The 25,754-nt window shown below is 45.0% G+C and overlaps 1 protein-coding gene across 9 annotated transcripts in view; it reads right to left on the bottom strand.

Moving 5' to 3' along the window:
* The window catches only part of EML1 (EMAP like 1), a 170,297-nt gene that overhangs the window by 68,138 nt on the left and 76,405 nt on the right, over positions 1 to 25,754 (bottom strand). For 3 of the 9 annotated variants that reach the window (XM_048485370.1, XM_048485375.1, XM_048485374.1), the window contains exon 1: positions 14,381 to 14,537. The exons of the other annotated variants lie outside the window; for them this stretch is intronic. In XM_048485370.1, the coding sequence (XP_048341327.1) occupies positions 14,381 to 14,450 (70 nt within the window). In that variant the 5' untranslated portion in view covers positions 14,451 to 14,537. Of the gene's footprint in view, positions 1 to 14,380; positions 14,538 to 25,754 lie in introns of those variants that run through there. 9 annotated transcript variants of the gene reach the window in all.

The following is a 25,754-nucleotide window of genomic DNA, read 5'->3' as shown; positions in this document are numbered from 1 at the left end:
GGGTTTTAAATTTAAAGTCATCTATATACTGGTAACATTTTGTCCCCTCTCCTTCTCTTTGGAGTCTTGTTAAGTGGTGGAACAGGTGCCTGGAGTCATTAATGGGTGGGATGAAGCTCTTACAAAACGAAAAATCTAGACAAGACTGAGCGTGCAGAAGTGGGAATTGGCAAGAGGCCAGTTATGGTTGGGGCACCCACACAGAATTAAATGTATAATCTGAAGGTACCCCTGCATCAAAGGCTTTGGCTTAATTCACATGAAGTATATTTCCTCCACCACCATGCTTGGCTATCTCCTGGACAATATCTGACTAGATACATGACTTGGAACAATGTAGGACTGGTGTACAGAAATGCATTGCACATGGGCGCCTATTCAAGGCACTAGACTGATTCGCATAATCTCTTATCAGCCGGGTTTTGAACCTTGAAAGATAAGCCTGGCCAGGGGCTGAAACAAAACAGCTGGGGAAATGGTGCCAAAATAGAAGGTCTGGAGGGGTTGGTAACATGCAGATAAGGGTTTCAGTATCTCCTCCCTACCTCTCCTTGAAATCATCCCCAAGCTTCTATTATACAGCTCCTCTGTTGGTGGAAAGTGCCATCAGCCAATTTATGGCAACACCTTATGACAGTGATGGCAAACCTTTTCAAGACCGAGTGGCCAAACTGCAACCCAAAACCCACTTATTTATCGCAAAGTGCCAACACGGCAATTTAACCTGAATACTGAGGTTTTAGTTTAGAAAAAATGGTTGGCACCAAGGTGCGAATTACTTGGGAGTAAGCTTGGTGGTAGTTGGCGGCTTTGCTTTGAAGCAATCGTGCAACGCTTCGAATGGGTGAATCATGACCCTAGGAGGGTTTAGAAGCAAGCCTCATTGTCAGCAACCGAGCTTACTCCCAGGTAAAGGATTGTGCTTTAGTTCTTCCCATGAAAATCAGTGGGGTTTAACAGAACAGGGTTACCTACATGTCATGCCCAGCAGCCCAGGCCGGCCTAGATGTGCGTGTGTGGGGCGATTCCCCCCCCCCCAACATGATGAACTCTGTGCACGCGTGCTCACAGAGAGGGCTCTGAGTGCCGCCACTGGCACCCGTGCCATAGGTTCGCCATCACTGCCTTATGATGTCTTCTAGGCAAGAGATGTTCAGACTCTGCCCAGCAGTCTGGGACTTCCAGGGCTTAGCTTTTGAGGTCTGATGAGATTGGGCTCACCTGGGCCATTCTGCTCAGGACACAGCCCCGCTATCACATCGCAAATCGACAGCCACTCAAACCTTGTTCAGCCCACAATATCCGCAAACCATAGGAACATATGCAAAATTTCTCCAACAAGCATGTTTTCATCGTAACCACGCAACTTATTTGTAAAAGGTCACAACCACAAGGAATGTGCTTTCACAGTGATTTTGGAAAGGATGCAGGTATATTCCTTGCTCAACAAGAGCGGGGCAAAGATCCCACTTTGAAGAAGGTCCCCATGTCTCACTCTGACTGTTATACGAAGACTCTGTCAAGAATTCCAACCTGGAGTGTCCTCATCTAAATGGCCTGTGATTCAGACATATCCTGGCCTAAAGCAGAATGAGTCTTTCTTGGCTTTTGTGTTACCGACTGAAAGCAAATGCTTTTAACATTTAGCTCATCGCTGAGGTCCATATGTTCCCAAAGAGTGCTCTGAATAAGTGGCAGCGTTCATCGCCCTGCTCCTTTTATTTCCCCACTAATTAATCCATGATCTCATACACTGGAAAGATTCCTGGTGGCAGTCTTTGGGACAATGCAGAGTGATTAATCCACCCCCCAACCCCACCCCACAATACCTTTCAGTTTAAAAGAATCTCACTAACCGCACAGAGCAACACACTAAAGGATGCGCCAGAAATAAGAGACTAATGAAGGATATGTACCGTGCAAATAAGCCCTGTTAACATACGACAGAGATCCAGATCAAGGCTTTCACAGAAAGCTGTTGAAGAAGTAACATCTGCCAGTTCTATTCAAACAGGCAAATTAATTTTAACTGCAGAAATGAGAAAAAAAAACTTTTTGAACAATCGTCGTGGTTTTTAAAAATTGAGCAGATCTTTAAAATTTGCATGAAGGGACACTTGCATTAGGGCAGGGGTCTGCAACCTGTGGCTCTCCAGATGTTCATGGACTACAAATCCCATCAGCCCCTGCCAGCATCTGCATTAGGGAATGCCTGCAGGCCAATGGAAACCCAGGTGAAATCTACAGTGTTTGAGGACAAATCAGAAGTCGAACAGCTAATGCAAGAACATGAGAGACGAGGGTCAAGACTACGTACCGGTAGCTCAAACAGCAGTGAAGAGAGACCAGGACAATAGAGTCCAAGCTGGGCCAAATGTAGAGTTTGTAAGCACTATTCTTTGCAGCTTGTGATACCATCGCACAAATTGTGTTACAGACAATCGTGAGGCCCACCCCTTTGTGGCATGTAGCTGTGTTGTAGCAGCACTCCGTCAACAATTAAGCAATGCAAGTTTTCAGATGTGAAGGAATGGAATGAGTAAATATGTGAAAGAACGGAATGAGTAAAAACTGTTTCCTAAACAGTGCCTAGTCTTTTTTCAGGTGGGGGGGGGGGGGTCTCCAACTCCTGTCTGTGTTTTTTCTTTTTGTTTTGGTAACCTCTCATAACACAGAACATCAAGGTCTCTTCAAAGCAGTCATATGAATTGGGTCTAGCTTAGCTGGTGGCTACATGACATCAAGAAGGACACCATTCACGGAAGAGGGGATGTGCTACGATGCCACAGCTACAGACAAGGGCAGGTTGTAATGGATATTAATGGAGAAAGAACTCAACACAAGTCTGCTACATTTTGTGTTTCAGCATGAAAAGAGCCTCCGTCCATCTCATCTAGAGTGGAGGCTCCCCACCTTGATGAAGTCATTCTGCCTATTTGGATCAATGCCACAGTACTATCACACACTCAACATGGGGCTGTCCTCAAAGCCAATTCATAAACTTTTGCAAAACCCAAAAGCTCAGTTATTGTCAGAAAGAAGGCAAAATGATGGTACATTGATGACACCATTAAAAACGTTTTAAATAAATAAAATTTGCAATTTCCAGGTTTAATCCCAGATGTTGTTTATTAACTATAAAGCCCTTCACGGCCTGGGACCCACATATCCACAGGACAAGCAGCAAGTACTCTGGAGTAGGCCACCTTCAGGTATGCAATGCAGAAATCACTGACAGACACACAGTCCACGGTGCAGAAGTTCTGTTAATGCTACTAACTATCAAAGTGCTTCGCCAGGGAACAGGTGTTTCAAGGCACACTCCTCTCAGTCCCCTGTGCCAACTATATACAAACAGGTACCAATCAAGTGCAGGAGTCTTATCAGTGTTACACACAGTACTAATGCAGCACTCGACACTGATATTGCACACAACACTTGTCTAGGGGTGGACACATCTGTCATGTAGATTTTGCCCATCTACACATGTCATTTTGACAGTCTCTAACAAATCTCTCCTATTTGTTGAGTTAGGTCTGTTCCTCAATTTAAACAGAATCATTTGAAGACCCATTCCTTTAAGGCAGGTAAGATCTATCCAAGTCCGTCCTTGAACATTTTCAACTATAGCTCCTATGTGGCGGAACCACATACCACAACCCCATGCCTTCCGCAAACTACGTAAAGCAGAATTTTTCAGAAGTGCTGCATTAATATTGTTTTATAGATATTTTGTTGTCATTTACTGGTTTCCAGTATTTTCAGAATGTAACATTTCAGTTCAAGTACCAGTTGCTCGTGTGACAACATTAAAACAGTACACTTTTAAAATCTGTTTACTAAACGTACAACAAAATAAACATGCTTAAACCAGATCATGGTTTGATCAGGGCATTGGAACGTTTTCTGGAAAACATTCCAGTTGTAATTCGTCTATAAAACTTATGCTGCTGCTGGCGCTCAATGAGTTTCAGAAACTATACTGGACTTTTCTGCAATATAAAAAACAATTAGGGATACATCTTTGGAAATTTTCTATCATGGCCAACTTCACAAATTCTCCTTTCTTGCCATAAGACAACTATAGACTCATTAAGGAACTGCAGAATAATACCACAGCAGAACCAGGGAAACCAGTCAATCCTACATGAGTCCGTAAACATGAATGCTGTCAAAATATCTAATGATAACATCACAAGCAAACTTTGCCCTTCATCCAGTCATCCCAACTACAACAAACCAATCAATTCCCATACAGAATTGGTGGGTAGCAAACATGTCTAGTACAACCATGGTTGCTTCCAATGGAGATTCCCCCACCCCACATGGACAGCAGAAAGCCTCCACAGCAAAGGGGTGCATCTAGCCAACGTCATGACCAATTGGGCACAACTCACTAGGCACCCACTTTGCTCTTAATTCCCCCCCTTTATTTATTCTCTCCAAAGTAAAAAGGGAAGTGTACAGAAGGGGCTCAAGCTAAACTCCACTTGAAGAAGAAGAAGAAGAAGAAGAAGAAGAAGAAGAAGAAGAAGAAGAAGAAGAAGAAGAAGAAGAAGAAGAAGAAGAAGAAGAAGAAGAAGAAGAAGAAGAAGAAGAAGAAGAAGAAGAAGAAGAAGAAGAAGGAGGAGGAGGAGGAGGAGGAGGAGGAGGAGGAGGAGGAGGAGGAGTCTGGATTAATACCCCACCTTTCTCTCCTGTAAGGAGACCCAAGGTGGCTTACAAACTCCTTTCCCTTCCTCTCCCCACAACAGACAACTTGTGAGGTAGGTGGAGCTGAGAGTTCTGAAGAACTGCCTAGCCCAAGGTCACGCAGCAGGAATGTAGGAGTACGGAAAAACATCTGGTTCATCAGATAAGCCTCCACCACTCAGATTGAGGAGTGGGTAATCAAACCCGGTTCTCCAGATTAGAACCCACCTGCTCTTAACCACTACACCATGCTGGCTCTCACTTTGATAAACTTTGAATTCCTGCCCCTCCTCTATTCTTTAAAAATCTTCTATCTATAATTAGCCATGCTCTAGTGCACCATGCTGAAGGTGTGGAAAAGAAAGGAAAAACTCCTGAAGAAGGCTTTAAAGAGGCGTTCCATGTTGGGGAAAGGCTGCGCAAGGTGCAACCACGACAAGGAGGAGCGTGGTGAGGTTGCTGCAGAGCAAATGGCATGGGGAATGGGGTGCATGGATGCCATCTTCACCCATTCCTACTCCACCAGTGGTTACTGTGACAAGTCACGTTTTCACACTCATTTGGAAGCAGCCTATTACCAACTCAATCATAACCTATCTCAAGAAAAGAAGAAGAAGAAAATGGTGGGTCACGCCAGATTTTAATCTACAAAAGCAGTGCCATGCAGACAATCTCAGTTTTTATCTTCCAAAGGAGTAATTTAATGAAGACAAGCTAATATATTATAATTCCTTGGCTTATCTAAAAGGCAGAACAAAGGGCTACACATACACATTGGCTTGGATCCACCAAGGCAGAAGTGAAAACATGAATGGACTTGGAGCCAATGAACTTGCACAACATCTAGTGCAATGCCTAGTACTTTACACCTGATATATCTACAATCAACCTTAATTTTTGTACACATAGTTCCATGTTTCCATTCTCTTCACTGTATTAGTGAGAAACCATGAACCTTGGCTTTTTTACACCAATAAGACACACAAGAAATGTGCTACTGCTTTGTGAATGTCACTGCCCATACCCACACACTTGAGTAATATTGACAATGTCAGACTAACCCCTCATGAATTTAACAAATTGTAAAATACACTGCTTTGGTGATTACTACTTATTTTGTGAGGGTGTGTGGGGGTGTGGAATGTATATTTTCTATGTCTCGGCATAATGAAGTAATTAATATTTAAATAACTCATTGAAGATCAGACAAAAATGTGACTTCCCAGCAAGGATTCAAGACTTTAATTTACAATTCTGAATGTTGTTTTATTCATAACTGAAACACTGATTTTTTTTTCTCTTCAAGCTACGAGCTTCAACACCAAGCTCCCCAGTGGAGACTAACTTCTGTGGAAAAACTTCCCATATTTGGATGTGCAATATTAGCCTAAAGTATTAATAGAGAAGAGTGTATTTGTTTTTAGAAAGCTACAATGAACTCTGAATGTACTGCAGTCAATGTGTAGGAAATGAGTGAGAAAGCTTCTTCTGTGGAGATGGTCTTTTTATATGGCAGACTTCAGTGAATATTAATTTCATAGAAATAGCACATGATAAATGCTACTTTTTTGCCCATAGCTAGGTTGTACACTTTGTGGCCTGCCAAGCCAAATGCATTTCACCAGCCATGCGCTTTGGTCAAACACCAGCTTCACTCCCATTCAGCTCCAATTTTGGAGTCCCAGACTGATAGTGAAAATGGGTTTACTGAACCCCTGGTAGCCCATCATACATACTTTCCTCTCCTCACAACAGACACCTTGTGAGGTCAGTGGGGCTGAGAAAGTTCTGAGAAACCTGTGACTAGCCCAACTATACTACCTTCAAGCTCCACTACCATGGAAGAGGAAGGTAGGTTCAGGCCAGGCGTCATAATGACTTGCGGCCACACTTTGTACATGTTTGGCCAGCGGGAAAGAGTTCAGACTCTTAAGAACAAATATCCTAAAAGTGGAAAAAGTTTGAGTCCAGCGGCACCTTTAAGACAAATAAAGTTGTATTCATGGTATAAACTTCTGTGTGCACACATGTATCTGAAGAAGTGTGCATGCTCATGAAAGCTTATACTTGAATAACACTTGGTTAGTCTTAAAGGTGCCGCTGGACTCATAACTTTTTCCTGTTGTTTCAGACCAACCTGGTTACCCACCTGAATCTATCCTAAAAGTGGAGCATGACTTGTTCTCTATTTAAAAGCAACATTCTGAAAGGCACGGCAAAAAATGTTTCCTCTGATCGATTACAAAATGGTCTGCCAAAACAAACCTTGCTATTGGTCTACTTGGTTAAAGTCTAGAAAGCTATCCTTTAAATTAAAGCATCACACCATACTATATTATCCCCAGACCACATTTTTCACTCGGCTCCAGAGAGTGCGTAAGAGGGCCTCGCAATGAGAATTCTCATTTTCAACTTTTCTTCTGGGGTCTTCAATTATGGGCAGAGCTTTGAAAGGCAGGAACGCATCCCTATGGCTGTAAAAACAAAAGAGTGCGGATTCCAAAGAAAGTCATTCCTTTAAATGAAAGTTTGTTGATAAAGACCCCAAAATCGCCCCTCTGCGTACAATGTTGGGAATAAAACATGCAAAAATATCCACAAATATCAAGGGATGCCTAAAAACATGGAGACATGATGCAAACTATTTTAAAACTATACTATATTCAGCGGGAGAGTTAAACACATGCTTGGTCCCCTTCTGCTGGAAGCAACAGGCTTCAGAGTTTTCAGCCTTTAAGCATCTATAGCAGATGCACCATTTACAGTTCTTATCAAAGAAAATGTTCTACCCAAAACTAAACTAACTTGGCAAAGCCTGACAGACAATGATAACAGATGTTGGACTCTTCCTTCACATAAAAGAATGTAAACCAGAGAGAAAACTATAACCATCTGAAGGACCACAGATAATAGGACAAACAAGGAAACAGAGCTCAGGAGAAAGATGCAGTTTGGGGGGTGAGGGAGACAGGGCCAGTCAGCAGCTCTTGTAGCTGTGGTTGAGAGATTTAGGGGGTTTTGTGTGTAGTTTTAACTCTCTGATTTTACAAAGGCAGCATAATGGGAGTGAGGGGCTTGGAAGTTGTTAGGGCCCTGCCCTGTTAGTGTGAATGAATGTTTTGGTTTGTTTCCCCCATTATCCCTTCAGCAGCACATTACATTTTAATTCTACTCACTTCAATTGTTCTAGAGCTCAGTGTAGGATGTATGGGATTATGAGGGTGAGGAGCAGTGGCGCACCACTAACCCATGTCCCTGGGTGCATGCCATGGGGGGCGCCGGGCACTGGCCGGGTCCCCACGCCTGGTCTCCCCTGCGGTGAGGCGACCCAGTTGGTGTCTGGCAGTTTCCCCCATGCCGGGATGTGAGATATTTGCTGCAGCCACGGGCCGTAGGAGCCAGCCCACCACTGAGCCCTGCCCCCCACCCCCGGCCTCCCTTCAGGCTGACTGCTGCTTTCTCCAGGGAGGCCAGGGTGGGGGCAGGGCTTGGCGGTGGTGGGCCAGCTTGTGCCCTCCCTGACTCCCAGGGGGAGGGGGAGCCGGCCTGAAGCTTCCAAAGGTAAGTGGGGGGGGCATGGGGGGCACCCGGAGCAGATGTTGTCCCGGGCGCCATTTCCCCCTGGTACGCCTCTGGTGAGGAGCCAAATATAAAATGTTCACCAGGCTAAGAAATTAGCTGTTGGCCCTCAAAATCTCTGGCCCACCTATAATATCTTGCTGCAGGACACGGGGAAATGCTACCCCTTTTAGTAACTCGCTTGTATTTATCACTTTCACCCAGACTAGTACCCGAGTTTTGGAGTCTCTCAGCAGACATCTGTATTTAGAATCTGGGAGTTGCTCACAATCTGATCCAATGGGATTTAAGCATCTTAGTTGATAGTTCCATGGGAATGTCAACTCAATGCATGGCAGCTGTGAAAAAGGCAAACTCTATGCTGGGGATCATTAGAAAAGGAATTGATAATAAAACTGCAAAGATTGTCATGCCCTTATATAAAGCAGTGGTGCGACCGCACTTGGAGTACTGTGTCCAGTTCTGGTCGCCGCATCTCAAAAAGGATATTGAGGAGATAGAAAAAGTGCAGAGAAGGGCAACAAGGATGATTGAGGGACTGGAGCACCTTCCCTATGAGGAGAGGCTGCAGCGTTTGGGACTCTTTAGTTTGGAGAGGAGGCGGCTGAGGGGGGATATGATTGAAGTCTACAAAATTATGCATGGGGTAGAAAATGTTGACAGAGAGAAATTTTTCTCTCTTTCTCACAATACTAGAACCAGGGGGCATTCATTGAAAATGCTGGGGGGAAGAATTAGGACTAATAAAAGGAAACACTTCTTCACGCAACGTGTGATTGGTGTTTGGAATATGCTGCCACAGGAGGTGGTGATGGCCACTAACCTGGATAGCTTTAAAAGGGGCTTGGACAGATTTATGGAGGAGAAGTCGATTTATGGCTACCAATCTTGATCCTCTTTGATCTGAGATTGCAAATGCCTTAACAGACCAGGTGATCGGGAGCAACAGCCGCAGAAGGCCATTGCGTTCACATCCTACATGTGAGCTCCCAAAGGCACCTGGTGGGCCACTGCGAGTAGCAGAGTGCTGGACTAGATGGACTTTGGTCTGATCCAGCTGGCTTGTTCTTATGTTCTTATGTTCTTAATGCAGGTGAACTCAGGAGTGTACCTTAATGAAGCCACTGGGATACATTTTCAGGTGACAGCTGAAATCCTGTGTACGTTTATCTCTCTGTCAGGAGTTATGTACTTCAGGTTATTCTGTCTTTCCCCTGTCTGCCTTCCTCTCCACCCCATTTCACTGAGTATAATTGTTTATAATTGCGGGCACCCTCCCTTCCTCCTGAGGATAAACTCATACTGAAGACGAAGTACTGCTGAGTTCTAGGATTTTGTTATGTTGCAGTGGCAGAGGTATTCCTCAGCAGCTCATGAACACCGTAATTACATTCTCTATCATGGAGTGAGCGGGTGGGCGGGCTCAAGGATGCATTAAACCAAAGTATTTTACAGTTCAGGACATCAGAGGTTATTGCAGATCACCAGCTGACTCCTTGATGTAACATGAAGAGTTTTGAGGAATGTTACTATTTACAAAAGTCAAAAAGAGCATTTAAGGGGCAAGAACTCCCATGGCCCACAAAACTCCAGAAGATTATTTCCATGTGTTACAAAAGGGCTGAGGATTCCTATAAACCCCACCTATAAACAGAACTGAAATGGCTTGTTTTATTATTAGTATGTTTTGACAACGTGACATCTTTACTGTTTGGTTTATATAGAGTTGTTAGCCTTGTTCTTGCAAATTAAGTATATATTCTGGAAGACAAAAGGGCAAAAGATTATATACTTTGCATGCAAAAGCACCAAGTATTTCTACTACGGCTCTTAACTTGGAGAGCCATTCTCTCAATACCCCATGTTGGAAACAGACAGACTGATAAAAGGCACTTTCAAACAGAACCTTATCATACCCAAAGGACTACACCAGAACAGTAGTAAATGGACAGGCAAGCAACATCTGCTGACAAAGAGCCAGCCAAAAATTGTCCCAGATACACTGGTCAGGTGCTTGGGGGCTGTAGTGAGATGGTTGAAGCAGCGTCAACTGAAACTTTATCCACTGAAGACGGAGGTCCTGTGGCTGGGCCAGGGAGATTCAGAAATGGGACACCAACTGCTGAACTGGACAGTGCAAACGACTAGAGCTACTGTTGAGAGCCTAGGGTAACTCTGGGTGACTCGCTTTCTATGGAGTCCCAGGTTGTCAAAATAGTCACAATGCAATTTTTAACTTTCACCAGACTAAGCAGCTGGTACTCTATTGAGAGCCAGCATAGTGCAGTGGTTAAGAGCAGGTGGATTCTAATCTGGAGAACGAGGTCTGATTCCCCACTCCTCCACCTGAGTGGCAGAGGCTTATCTGGTGAACTGGATGTGTTTCCGCACTCCTACATTCCTGCTGAGTGACCTTGGGCTAGTCACAGTTCTTCAGAACTCTCTCAGCCCCACCTACCTCACAAGGTGTCTGTTGTGGGGAGAGGAAGGGAAAGGAGCTTGTAAATCACCTTGAGTCACCTTACAGGAGAGAAAGGTGGAGTATAAAGCCAAACTCCTCCTCTTCTTCTATCTGTCTTGTCCTGACCTGACCTAGCCACGGTGATCCTTCCAATGGTTACCTCCAGGCTAGAGTACTGTAACTCTCCCTGTGCAGGGCTACCCTCGAGACTGGTCCAGAAACTTCAACTGGTCCAAAATGAAGCAAGGGTTCTTACAGGTACTTTGTTACAATCTCATATTCAGTCTATACTCTGCCAACTGCACTCCCAGTTGAATACAGACCAAGTTCAAGGTTTTGGTATTAACCTTTAAAGCCCTAAAAGGTGTGGGACCATCATATCAGTAGATATTTCAATTGTTGTGATTTTAATTGTATACAAAATATTGATTGTTTAAGTTTTAAAATTGTTTAGCCTCCCTGAGTCCAACTTTGGTCGGAAAAGGGTGTGATACAAATCTAATAAAGAAAGAAATAATATTTTTGTGTTACAGTGTCTCCATGCAGACGCCAAGGTGGTTTGGGAGGGAACTGGCAAGGAGTCATGTACCAGAGATTGCAGATTATGAGAAACGAATCCATAGTATTAAAATGTATGCATCTCCTCCCCTATAGAACATCTCTCCATACTGTTATGCCCTGCCAGCAATACAGCAAAGAAGTACTGCTTCTGTTGGACAGCTGTGAGTCAGTGCTGACAGAAAACCAGTACTGGGAGTAGCAAATAATTCAATTCACTCCAATAAATTATGTTTTTCAATACAGTCATTTTCTCTTCCTTGTACCGAGAATCATTAAGAATGAAGATGCTACAGAGCTAGCCATCAGACTGAACTATTGCAATTCCAGTTAAGTTTTTCTATCTTCCAAAAAAAAAAAAATGGGTAGCTTGGAGCCAGAATAGTGCAATGCTTAAAATGTGGAACTTGGGGCTGGGCAGACCTGGGTTCAAATTCCTGTTCTGTGGGGAGTGACCCTGGACCAGTCATACTCAACCTAGACCTGGTTTCCTGGGGTTGCTCTGGAGATAAAAGTGATGGACGGAAAAAACTTATATGCTGATCTGTGCTCCTTGAGAAGGAGGGTGGCTTAAAAACACGGTAGTCACACTGATGTAGTTGCTACAAGTCGGACTGAATGACTCAAACAAAATGACCAATGGAAACCTGTACAGCAAGGTTAGCAGACAAAAAAAGATAAAAAGAATCTGGGACTTCTGACTCACTCCCAGGAGTCCCTAGTGTAAGTTGTTGTTTTTTAAAATGTGGCAGAGTCTTCCATGAAAGTCTTTTTGAAAAGCTGTCAAACAACACTGCATAAATGATAGAAGGCCACACAAATTATATTAAGAATGCCCCCTGTTCCATTTAATGCCCCAAATGTAGCTTAAAAACAACTTCTTTCCTTGTTCATTAGTTCATTAATTCCAGAATCCTATATTTTTGCCATTAAAGCATCCCAACGACTGGTCTTGCTCTCTCTCTTTTTTCTTGTCTCAGCATCCAGATTAGTTATTTCAAAATTTTATATGCTGCCTCTCCAGAGAATTGCTCTAGGGTAGAGATTAAACTGCTCAAAATTAACAGTGAAATATGTTCCTTTTTATCACCAGTATAAAACCTGGTCTACATCGTGCCTATTTTGTAGATTTAAATTTCATTTCTTCCCCCAGCTAAACTAAATGCATAAGCTAAAGAAATTTCCCCAAACTTTTCCATGCTTCAGAGAACCTCCAGTCAAATTTGTTTTCTCTTTACTTCCTCAAAACCATCTTCAGCTGGTTTCCATTCCTATCTTTTCACCTTCTTTCATACCAATCTCTGCGCTTAGAACACATTTCAAAAGTTCTTACATGGCTGTGTGAAGCAACCTCCTTGCTCTCAAAACCAGCTCTGTAACATGTTCTCCTTAATTTGTTTCCTCATGGGCCAGAAACTGTACATCTCTATTATCTGATTTCCTCAGGGCAGTAACTGCGAGTCCAGTTCTACGACATCTTATCAAGCAAGCCAATCCTGTTGAACCCAAGCACACGTGAGAAGGGTGTGCATGATCAGAGCTACTCCAGCTGCCTGTGAGCAAGGAAAGCAATAGACATGAAGAATGATACATCAGAAATGCTCATTAGCTAATGTGCTTCACTAAGTCTGCTATTATCAGCGCAAAACGCCTACAAATCTTGCAGAAAAGCAGACAGTTTGATCCCCAACCATTACTTCTCACAATATATCACCAGTAATGATAAAATCCAGAAATTCTGTTCAGTCACAGATAATACCATATATTACAGAAAGAGCTGTCTTGCCTGTAACATAAACATTGATTGGTAGAGTGCCCTTTGTCTCTGATTTAGGAGAATAGCTGGCTCTCTGTTCTCTAATTTAATGCAAAATCCAGAAATCTAATAATGTAGAACACAAGCACAGCATTTCACACTTGGCACGAACCCCACCCTCAGCAGTCAGATAATACTAAAGGATAAAAGTGTTGCCAAACTGCTTTGAAAGTTTGAGGTGCCTGCTACAATTTACAAGAATAATTACACCAGGCAAAAGACATCTTCTGTATTAGAAAGTGGAGATTTTATTAGGCTGAATACAAATTTCCTTAAAGTTTCCTTTAAAAAAAATTATCCCTTGCATGTTGTCCAAGTAACAACACCTTCAATCACATTACTACATTCCTTAGCTAACGAACAGCAATCCTTGTTAGAAGCAGCAACCCTCCCCGTCTTAACTTTTATTCTAAAACTCCACTGTCGATTAAGCATCACTTTGTCCCGCCTTCATCCAAACACTTCAGGTGAGTTAACTTAATCCTGAGGAAACAGGCCAGGAACTGGAGAACGAGGAAAGGAGCCGCTTGTTTAAAAACAGCCTCCCTAAGAACCATAAATTTTCCACACTACGCGGTGTCAGAAACATGACCAGAAACACACGAAACATCAGATATCCGTATTTTTGTTTTTTAAAAAAACCACTGCTCACAAATCCACATTCCTGAGAAACTGCCAAGGCAGTTTCTCCGCTCATTCGAAACCAAAGAGCCTGTAAAATTATAAAAAAAACCAGGCTTGGAGCAACAGCTTTGGCTCCCTCCCTGCACACCAAAGTGAGTTTTCACTTTCCTTTCCCCTCCTATCAGTGCGAGCAGAATGCATCTTTTATTGCACACATGGCTGTGCATTCCTGCAAACCAGAGGCAGGGGGAAAAGTTCTCCCCAGCAGCAGCAGCAGCAGCTCACACGCACGTCGCCAGCACAGCAAATGTGGCGAGTGTCCCCCACACCACCCCGCCTTGCTTGCTGTCAGCCAAAGGGAACTGATTTTTCCCCCCCCCTGCTCCTTCCCCTCTTTCTCTTCTTAAGCCAGAGCCTTCTTTACTGGAGGAGCCTGCAGAAGGCCCTGCCTAGTTTGCGCTTCCTTCCTTCCACCCAGGCAGGCTTTTCCTCGCCAGCTTGGCGCTGCTCTCACGCCTCCCTTGCCAAGACTTGCAAAAGGCACCAAACTCAAACCTCCACGGCTCGGGCTTCGCCTCCTGCCCCTGCCCGGCCGCAGCACCCCCTGAGCGTCCTGGGGAGGGGACACACGCCGACTTTGCTCTCCTTACCATTGCAGAACTGCAGGAGCGAGGAGGTGTCATAGAGGCTGCTGTAACTGGAGAATCCGTCTTCCATCATCCTGAAGCCCGCGCCCTCCCCTTCCTTCCCGGGTTTATTTCCCCCCCTCGTCCTACTCTAGCTTTCCTCTCTGCCCTTTTCCCCCCCACACCCCACCAGCTCCTGCAGCTTCTCCCTCGCCCGCCCGCCTGCCTGCGTGCCCGCCTGCTTGCTCCCTCGGTCTCACCCACACACAACTGAGCCGAGCTGGGGCCGGCCTGCTGCCTGCCTCTGCCAGTTGCCATGGCAACGCATTCACTCCGCCGCGGCTTGGGCGGCCTCCTCCTCCTCCTCCTGGAAAGGGGAGTGGGAAGGGGAAAAGAAATGGGGGCTGCTTCCCTCTGAGACTTGGGGAGGGAGGGGGAATGGCAAGGAAGGGGGTCACGCACCCTTCAGTCCTGGCAAGGGGGGGTTGGGGATATGGCTGTGAGAATGGAGATGCCACAGAGGGAGATGAACTTATGTCACCCCACAACATTTTGGGCGTGCTCCCCAGCTCCCCACAACTCCCTGTTTTGAGTCTGAGTCATTTTTTTGGTCATTCCGTGGCGCTTCCTTATACCATGCATGACATCACACATGATTGGACTGCATTTCTTTAAAATAAATTAATATGTGAAAGTATTGCTTCTCTTGTTGAGGGGAGGGGGGGTGACACTCCAGCGAAGTCCAGTTAGGCATCTTTTCCCCCCGAAATTTTTTGGCAGGAAAGGTTTGCCATCACTGGACCGGACTGAGCGAGGACATCACCTTCCTCTCTGTCTGCTGATGGGGGTGACGTCACTGCTTCTGCTCTCTAAATTTAGGATGCCAGTGAAGGCAGCGGGCAAGGCTGGCATGGCTCTGAGAGGGATTGCATCCTCCAGTGGAGGATGGGTGGAGAGAGATTGCATCCTCCAATCTGGCGTTGCAAGGTTGGGGGAGGTTTTTTTTGGGGGGAGGGGTGTTATGGTGTTGCAAAGACGAGAACCTGCCTTGCCCCGTACCAGACTATTAATCACTCCCCAAAGCGGGGGCGGGAGGGAAGCAGCGGGGGGGGGGGGGGGCTTGTGTTTGGAGCGAGGAAGGCTGCGGGCCCTGGGAACAATGGGTTGGTGGGAGATCCATCTGTCGACCGGGGAGCAAAAGCAAAACACAAAAAAAGGGGTCCTATTTGGAAAAGAAAAGAATGACAGCGTTGGAATGCATTGGTGTCCCACACACGGAGAGAGAGAGAGACCCGGGGCGGAGTGAAGAAAGAAGCCAGCCTCCTTCTCCGAGCGGTCAGCAGCAAAAAGAGCTCTCTTTTTCCACTATAAAACTAAATTGAGGGGAGAAAAAGATGCCGCAGGAGTGAAATAGTCGCCTATGGATGTGAGCAGACCCTATTCACATGGTCCTCTAAATGCATGGCTACCCAGGCAAAATCCTAGAAAAATTCTGAGTGCGCTCTGCTTTTCCTTATTGAGGCGGGGTCTTGTATTGGAGGACCAAAAGCCTGGCTCCTGACAGGGCGGTCCTTAACGAAGTTACGCCTTTCCTTAAAGCCACTGACTTCAATGATCTTGGAAAGGTGTAACCCAGTGGTTCTCAACCTTCCAAATGCTGCGACCCTTTAATACAGTTCTTCATGTTGTGGTGACCCCCAACCCTAACATTTATCCATTTTACAGATGGAGAACACTGATGCAGAGAGTCTTAGGCGACCCCCTGTGAAAGGGACATTCGACCCCCAAAAGGGTCCCAACCCATAGGTTGAGAACCACTAGGATTACAACCTGCACTGGTGGATGCCTGCTCATTTGGATATCATGTGCAGGATCAGGTCCCTAATGGGACAATCCAACGCATAGGATTGTAACTAACAGTACAGTCCTATGCATTCACATGAACAGGCTTAAATCTCTTTTAAAATTGCACTATAAACCACACCCTTTCCCCAAGGAGTTCAGTGCAGCAGATGTGATTCTCATCCTCACAACAATCCTGCGAGGTAGATCAGGCCGGCAGAACGCCTGCGTCCCAATTGTTACCCAGTAGACTCCATGACTGCGACTGAACCTGGATTCCGTAAAATCTTAACCCACTGTCTTGCCTAACTCTTATTTAAAAGCCCAGTTTGCTTTAGCAGTCTCAACAACCGTGATGTGTCTTGGTCAGAACTTGTAAACTCTTAACGAAATAAAAGCAGCCTTTCTAAGCATGCACAGAGTGCCTTCATAGGGAACGCCTTTGTAGCTCCAGGATGAAGCTACGCCCCCAAACCCGGGCTCTGCCCCTTGGGGCTTAATCTCTTTCCAACCATCCTGCAAGCAATGGGGTTGGAGTTACTCCAAACCTGCCTTTCACAATGCAAAGCCGGGGAGCCAGCATCTCCAGGGAGAAAGAGGGTGAGAGTTTTTGTTTGCAGAGGCGCTTAAAAGAGGAAAGAAACTGAGGCCCGTTCCACATATGCAGAATAATGCACTTTCAATCCACTTTCCAATGCACTTTGCAGCGGGATTTTACTGTGCGGAATAGCAAGTCAGAGGTGAGAAACGGAAGAGAGCAGGCAAACCGTGTAGAGGGGAAAGCAGCCATTTCTGATCCAGAACACAGCCTGCTTCTAGAGGAGGGGAAGCAGAGCACATGCAAACGGGGGGGGGGGGGGGAGCTGGGCGAGGGAGGCGCCAATGGTGTCATAAAAAGGCTTAAGGGTCGGCCTTGGGAATTCACACCCCTTTGCACCAGAGGGGTGGAGTGAAGTTAGAAGGACCTCCTCTTTTTAGCTCGCTCTGCCTTCCCAACTTCCATGGACTCGTCTGAAGACTTCTAAGAAGCCTGGCTTCTGACTACAACTCCTTAAATTCCCGGGATACAGTCACCGGGGAAATTACTGGGATACGTAACATAATCAAGAATGCTTCTGAACACGTGCTAAGCATTTCCTTGATGTTTAATATAATGGCCTTCAGTCCATGGGTTGGATCACAGAGGCTCCCTAGAACCACAATTTCTCCCTTTTGGAAGGATTTGCAGCCAGTTATGAGCAGAGACAGAAAGGGTGCCACAGTCTTGACTTCTCTTTGCACAGGTGTGGAGAAGAACAGACTACAGGAAGCTAAGGTCACCCAAATCTGGAGAGCATCTAACCTCTTTACTGGATCCTCACGACAGTACAAATCCTGGCTTTCAGTTTGTACTTCCTGCCCCACTTTCCAGCTCTCCTGGTTGGCCACCCACCATCCTGGCCCTGGAAGGTCTTGAAATCATAACTGATTCTTCCCTCTTCCTGTCACATGACTCTGACTCAGGGGTGGAGCAAGGGGGCCCTGAGCGGATCGCCTGCCCTGCTCCGGAACTCCCCCAGAATGCCCCCTCCACAGCCCGGCCACACCCCTGCCACAGTGCCACCTGGGGCATTGCACCCCCCCGTCACGTTGGTGCTACACCATTGCTCTGACTTTACATGTTTGCAGTTCAATGGATTCCAGGTCTATAAAGAATTAAAACCAGTGGTGGGATTCAGCAGATTCGCACCACTTTGGCAGAACCGGTTTAACCAGTTGTTAAACTATTTGAATCCCACCACCGGAACCGGTTGTTAAATCATTTGAATTCCACCACTGATTAAAACCACGGTTCTAGACTACAGGGCTCCCAGTCTTCTGAGATCTGGACTCCAAATAAACTTTCAGGCCCCCTGGAGTTTTCCTGCCTCTCACAAAATTCATGACTGGCCTTACATGCTATTTGATCCAAATGAATATTTGCCGAACATTGCAAAGCCGAACGATACAATCTGCAAATTGCTTAAGCCTGCCAATGTGTGCTAATGGTGATCTTAGTCGAAACGTTGGGCTGCAGCCCTTAGGCAATATTTTAATGGAAAAGCAAGAGCAACATTCATTTTTAATAAAAGACAGAAATCTGTATGAGAAGAAAATGAGGAGCTCTTTAAGATTTTCATCAGGGTCTTTTGTAACGATGGCAGCCAAAAACAGTTCGGAAGTTATGCTGATCTTACAATTCTCAGTACATTTAAGACAAGTGGATGAGATAATCCTGATTCCTGGGGGCATGTTTTCCCTACAATCCCACTGAAATACATTACTTCAGACAAGAGGTTGGTGATTTTTTTTTCTCCCTGTATTGCACTGAATATGACCTAATAGGAAATTTGGATTCCTACACAGTCATCCTGTTCAGACACATTTCTTGAGATAGATAGAGGTCACTCACATGGGAAAGTAATGAGAAAGCTGCTTCTGATGCCTAAAAATGTCACTGGGACCTCTTCCACACATGCAGAATAATGCAATTTGTGAAAGTGGATTTTGCTATTCTGCACAGTAAAATCCATCTTCAAAGTTCATTGAAAGGGGATTGAAAGTGCATTATTCTGCATGTGCGGAAGGGACCACAGACTCTACAGTCAGATACCCTGTTTCTCCGAAAATAAGACATCCCCTGAGAATAAGACGTAGTAGAGGTTTTGCTGAAGTGCTAAATATAAAACATCCCCTGAAAGTAAGACGTAGCAAAGTTTTTGTTTGGAAGCATGCATGTCGAACAGAACACCAGAGCATGCAGCTGTGGAGTGGAAAAATCCCCTGAAAATAAGACATAGTGCATCTTTGGGAGCAAAAATTAATTTAAGACACTGTCTTATTTTCAAAGAAACACGGTACCTCAAATTAGCAGCTAACAATTCCCAAAAGTGCAGGGTTGCCAAACTCCAGTGGCCACCTGGAGATCTCCTGCCATTACAACCGATTTCCAGGAAACCAAGATCAGTTCTTCTGGAGAAAATGGCACTTTTGGAAGGTGGATCCTATGGCATTATACTCTATTTTCTCCAAATTCCACCCTCCTCAGGCTCCATCTCAGGTGTTTCCCAACGTGGAGCTGGCAACCCTACACAAGTGTGACTATTCGAGTTCTGATAGTGGATGCCCACAAGCGTATATTAAACAAATTTAGGCTCCTTAAATCTGAAGGAAGAATTAAGTGCACATGTTTCCTCTTACTAATTCAAGCAAAACTACCTCCTTTAGATCCTCTGAAGATGCCAGCCACAAATGAAGGCGAAACGTCAGGAGAAAATGCTACTGGAACACGGCCATATAGCCCGGAAACCCCACAACACCCCAAAACTACCTCCTACTTTTCAGCAGCTGTGCCTCTGGATTAAACACTGCCAGAGCATGGAACATCCCAAAGCACCAGTGGCGTAGAAAGGGGGGAAAGCACCCGGTGCACCGGTGCATACTCCACCCCCGCCCCACTCCGGAATGCCCCCGCCCCACCCCGGAATGCCCCCGCTCCGGAACGCCTCGGCTACACCCCGGAATGCCCTTGCAACACCCCCAGAGGGACGCATGCCCGGTGTGTCGCTCCCCACTGTCCCCTTGGAGCTCTGCCTCTGCAAAGCACTACAAAGTCAGTCAGCAATGAACAGTGCAATCCTATGCAGAGTTGCTCCAATCTAAGGACTGAAGTCATTTTCCGTGGAATTGCCTCATATGCCCTGTTTCAGTGTCTCTCAAAATTCACCCTGGTTTCATTTGTCTTTGCCAATGTCAACAATTAAGAGATTTTGAGATTAACTTTGGGGCGACCACCACAGTTGCACTTTCGCACAGTTAAAGTGTGCTGTTGAGTTCCAACTGATTCAGGTATATCCCATGAAGTTCCAACTTAGAGGTGTGCAAGGAAAGACCCAGTTTGCCATTTTCTACCTTTGCATATCAGCCCCAGCCTTCTTGGGTGGTCTCTTATCCAAGTAATTTCCATGGCTAGCCCTGCTTAGCTCCCGAGTTCTGTCAGACTACTATAGGGCTAGGATTACTACTTCACCTTCACCACAGATAATGTCTGCCACAATCGAAGTGTTTATGAGTAATCAATTAACATTTCTTGACAAGAGAGGTGGGTGGACATGTGTTTATGACTATGTAACACACTGATCCATGAACATATGTTTCACCAATGCAAACAAACAAGTCTGCTAAATCGTCTAAGCTCCAGTTCGTTGCAAGTCTTAAATTTCCATTCTGATTTGCAGTATATTTATATACTGGGTTCTCAGTGGTTAGCTTCAAAAGAAGCAAACCCCCATTAGGTTTTTAGCTCTTCCGTTCTTAGTAGAAAGATTCAAAAACTAGAGCTGCACAGGGAGCCGAAAGCAAGTGCTTGCACAGACCATTCAAGGTCATCGTAGCGTGAGAGGTCTGTGATCAGAACTTCTCTTGTTTTTGCTAAAGAAAAAAATGGCCGTGGGGATCCAGTTTAGAGCAGGGTCATGACAGGGAAAGAAGTTTAACTCTCTTTTCTGATGCAAATGTATTTTTAAATTTATTTCTTTTGGATTTGAAGAAGAAGAAGAAGAAGAAGAAGAAGAAGAAGAAGAAGAAGAAGAAGAAGAAGAAGAAGAAGAAGAAGAAGAAGAAGAAGAGGAGGTGGAGTTTGGATTTATATCCCCCCTTTCTCTCCTGCAGGAGACTCAAAGGGACTTATAATCTCCTTGCCCTTCCCCCCTCACAACAAACACCCTGTGAGGTAGGTGGGGCTGAGAGAGCTCTGAGAAGCTGTGACTGGCCCAAGGTCACCCAGCTGGCATATGTGGGAGTGTACAGGCTAATCTGAATTCCCCAGATAAGCCTCCACAGCTCAGGCGGCAGAGCTGGGAATCAAACCCGGTTCCTCCAGATTAGATACACGAGCTCTTAACCTCCTACTTATAGGCCACCCTTTCCCTTGCAGGCTCGAGGAGACTTCCAACATGAAATAATAACTATAAAATCAATAACAATAAACAATACTAACTGAAACTATCTATAACGAACTCATACAAGATGGTATTAAAACTTAAGCAAAGTCAAAACAGATAAATTCCTCATGCTCATCGTTCATACCAGCGTAAGGGGAAAAGGAATAAACAGAACAGAATGAGGGAAGGGAAGACCCATGGAATATTGTATTGTCAAAGGCTTTCACGACCGGAATCACTGGGGTGTTGTGTGGTTTCGAGCTGTATGGCCGTGTTCTAGTAGCATTTTGTCCTGACGTTTCGCTTGCATCTGTGGCTGGCATCTTCAGAGGATCTGAGGATGCAAGTGAAACGTCAGGACAAAATGCTACTAGAACACGGCTTTACAGCCCAGTGTAAGGCTGAGACCACTCGGACCAAGTTTACTTAAAAGGAAAACTTTATTGATTTGGCTCGCCCTATCTACAGGGTGCTGGAATCCCGTCCTCGGTTCCAGCATTTATTGCAGGTTCGAAATGCCCGTGGTCCAGTCACCTCTTTCCCTTTTCTTCGTCCTTGGCCCTCGTTGGCTGTCGCGTTCCTGCTTTGGAACCAGGACGGCGGGAACTGGTGCATGTTGGGAGTTGTAGTCCTGACACCCAGAAACCACACAACACGCCCCCAGATGGAATATTGTTGCTGCCTGGTGGAACAACTCTGTCTTACAGGTCCTGTGAAATTATGTCAAGTCCCAGAGGGCCCAGGTCTCATCTGACAGAGCGTTCCTCCAGGCTGGGGTCAGGTCTCATCCGACAGAGCGTTCCTCCACGCTGGGGCCATGACCAAAAAAGCTATAGCCTCGGTTGGGGACAGCCAGACAGCTTTTGGGCCGGGGATCACCAGTAAGTCGTTATTAGCTGAGCACAATGGGACTTCAGGGAATGTGATGAGAGAGGTGATCCTGTAGATATGGGATAATAATTGCCTACATTATTCCGGTAGGTTTCCTTCTACAGTATGAACAGTAACAATTTGCATTGAGTTTTAATTGTATGACATCTTCAGTATGGGGTGGAAGGCTTTTTGAGATAATATCATCCTTCAGTTTCTTGATAAGTTTTATTGGAACCTTACTAGATTTTTAAAATTGTGCCCCTGTATTTTATTAATTATTGTTGAATTTTATGATGAAAGCCAACTCGAGCCCCACTTGGTGGGGGAGGACAGGATATTAGTATGCTTAAATATTTATTTATTCGTTTGATTTAATATCCTGCCCTCCCTGGCCAAAGGCAGGGCTCAGGGTGGCTAACGCACATTTTAAATTCACAATATTAAAACTCTACATTGATTAAAAATAAATTAAAACATTTTAGTGTACTAATTACCCAGATGGCTGCTTGATACCCTACCCACACATCAATCCCAACTCTCGCCACAATTTTATAAGAACTTGTGTGTGGGAGAGAAGGGGCTATAAGTTCGGGGGGCAAATACGATTTAATATGGACCAAGTGGATTTAGTTGTACTCTCGGCGGAACATTTTGGTCTTACAGGCTCTACGGATATGAGTTATATCCTGCAGAGTCCTAATTTCCATTGGGAGTGAATTCCACCAGGTTAGGAGGCAAAGCCAAAAAGGCCCAAGCTCTGGTGGAAGTCCGCCGAATGTCCTTGGGGCTGGGGATCATCAGTAAATTGCAATCAGAGTACCAAAGGGTCATCCTTGGGCAATATGGGGAGATGCGGTCTCGAAGATACAGTGGTCTCAGACCACTCAAGACCTTAACGGTTAATGCCAAACCTCTGAAGATGATCCAGAATTCAACTGGCAACCAGTGTAGCACAGGTCTTATACGCTCCCTCACGGGAGTCCATGACAAGGATAAGGTTCGTGCATGTCAACACTCATGAAATATTAATTCCATAAAGCACCTGTGACACAGAGCAGGGCTACTCTAGTTTTTCAAGGAGGAAGCTCAGGGCAGCCTAGCATTTGGGTAACAAAACTCTGAATGCAAATAGAGACCATCTGGTTGATTAATATCAGAAGTCCATCTTGCAGGAAGAGAAAATAGGAAGACAGGTGGTGACTTAACTCAGGTTGCACCTCCCAAGAATAATATTCAACCACAGCTGTAGTTCCCGCTGATATTCATTAGATCTTTTATCAAAGGACATTTTTAAAAAGGGAACAGAGCAGTAGCATAATGAAATAGTTCAGGTGGCTGCTTCTGTAAAAGGAACAGGAGGGAATGGAATCTATTGTAGTAGTAGGGAGTAGAATCTTTTGCAGTGTTTATTATCTTATCATATTGCCTTTTCTACTACTTTTGTAATCCAATTTCTGCTCTGTTTACAAATTCAAATGGATACCCTGTTGGTCTGATGCAGCAGAAAAACCTTTGAGTCCAGTGGCACCTTTAAGACTAACAAAGTTTTATCCCAGGTTTTGGAATAACCTTCCTTCAGAGATTTGCTGGGTACCTACCCTTAACAAGTTTAGAAACCTGGTGAAGACCTTCCTTTTTACCCAGGCATTTGGTTAGTCTGCCTGGATGCCCTCTCTATGATGCTGATGAATGGGGGAGTAGGGTTTGCGGGTTAGGGTTGGGATTTTAACTTTAGATGATTTTATGTATAGGAATGTTTTAAAGTTGTAGGAACGTAGATATCTTGGACATAGGTGAGGTATACATTTATTAAATAATAAATAAATAAATAAAAGCTTATATTAAGAATAAAGGGAGCCATTGGACTCAAACTTTTTTCTGCTCTGTATGCCATAGCTTACAGGAGCAGCAGTGGCGTAGCAGTTAAGAGCAGGTGCATTCTAATCTGAAGGAACCGGGTTTGATTCCCCGCTCTGCCGCCTGAGCTGTGGAGGCTTATCTGGGGAATTCAGATTAGCCTGTACACTCCAACACACACCAGCTGGGTGACCTTGGGCTAGTCACAGCTTCTCGGAGCTCTCTCAGCCCCACCTACCTCACGGGGTGTTTGTTGTGAGGGGGAAAGGAATTTGTAAGCCCCTTTGAGTCTCCTATAGGAGAGAAAGGGGGGATATAAATCCAAACTCTTCTTCTTACATATTTTTTAAAAATGCATTGCTTTCTAATTTTGTAATCTAGTCCTATGGTGTCGCTGGTTTGGTGTTTTATGCTGTTTGAATGCATTGCTGTTATATTTTGCAATCCACCCTGAGTCTCAGCAAGAAAAGGGAACTCTAAACCAAGTCAATAAAATGAATTTTCCCCCCACAGGTAAAGGCTTTTAGCCTGATCTCAGCAAAGCAGGGTCAAATCTGGCAAAGTATTGGGAGGCCTCCAAGGAATATGAGGATCATGACAAAGATGCAGGCAATGGCAAATCACCTCTGAATGTGTCTTGTCTTGAAACCTCCACCAGGGGTCAGGGGTCATTTGATGGCAAAAAGGAATACCGAACTTGCAGTAAAAAGAATACCGAACTTGCTGGGGGTAAAGTGTAGATGACTGGGGAAGACAATGGTAAACCACCCTGTAAACATAGTCCCGTGGTGGCGAACCTTTGGCACTCCAGATGTTATGGACTACAATTCCCATCAGGCCCTGCCAACATGGCCAATACTCTATATAGTAAATGGGGGGAAGGGAAAGGAGTTTGTAAGTCCTTTTGAGTCTCCTTGCAGGAGAGAAAGAGGGGATATAAATCCAATTCTTCTTCTTCTCTTTGCCACATGCAATAGGACCTACACTTTTTTAAAAATACAAAGTTGGCAATTTATTTAAAAAAGGTCTGTATGTATTTATTTATATGGATGCTGGACTAGACCGAAAAGTAGTCTGATCCAGCAGGGTTCTTCTTCTGTTCTTGAAGTTTTGCTAGACTTGTAAATATGCTCTTGGTATGGACAGCGCTGATACACCCACATGGAGTCATAACTATTTTTGTAAAATAATAAAATTGATGCTGAAAGGGCTAGCACTCCTGGGAGTACTGGAATACACACTGGCTTAGGATTCAGATAGCAAGCATGTCAGTGAATACAAGACCAGTTTGCTACTTATTCTAATCAATGGGTTTTTGGACTTTGCAAACAACATAATATTTGCAAGTGTAAATAGGTGCAAATTTTCCCAATGTTTTGTTTAGTCATATAATTATTGCCAAAGTACAATATACACGCCACAATTCTTTACTCACTGAGGAAACTGGCCAAATTTTGAATACATAAACACATAAATCCCTTATCTTGAGAACCCCACGGTCCCGGGGTCACTATGAGTCAGTTGCAACTTGATAGGTAAAGGTAAAGATAGTCCCCCGTGCAAGCACTGGATCATTACTGACCCATGGCGTGACACCACATCTCAATGTTTACTAGGCAGTCTATATTTTCAGGGTTGTTTGCCATTGCCTTCCCCAGTCGCCTACGCTTTACCCCCAGCAAACTGGTTACTCATTTTCAGAGGTGGAGCTTCAACAGGGCCATCTGGGGACGAATGCCCCGTGTGGCCGCCATCCAGTTACATGGGGGTGGGCAGAAAATTGTCCCCCACATCTCTAGCCTGGGACAGCTCTGAGCCACCGAGCCCGGCCTGCCTCCCTGCAGGCTGGCTCCTGCTCTCCCCGG

The sequence above is a fragment of the Sphaerodactylus townsendi genome, linkage group LG02 (genome assembly GCF_021028975.2).
Source record: "Sphaerodactylus townsendi isolate TG3544 linkage group LG02, MPM_Stown_v2.3, whole genome shotgun sequence".
Taxonomy (NCBI): Eukaryota; Metazoa; Chordata; class Lepidosauria; order Squamata; family Sphaerodactylidae; genus Sphaerodactylus; species Sphaerodactylus townsendi.
This window is presented reverse-complemented; position numbering and strand designations above follow the sequence as displayed.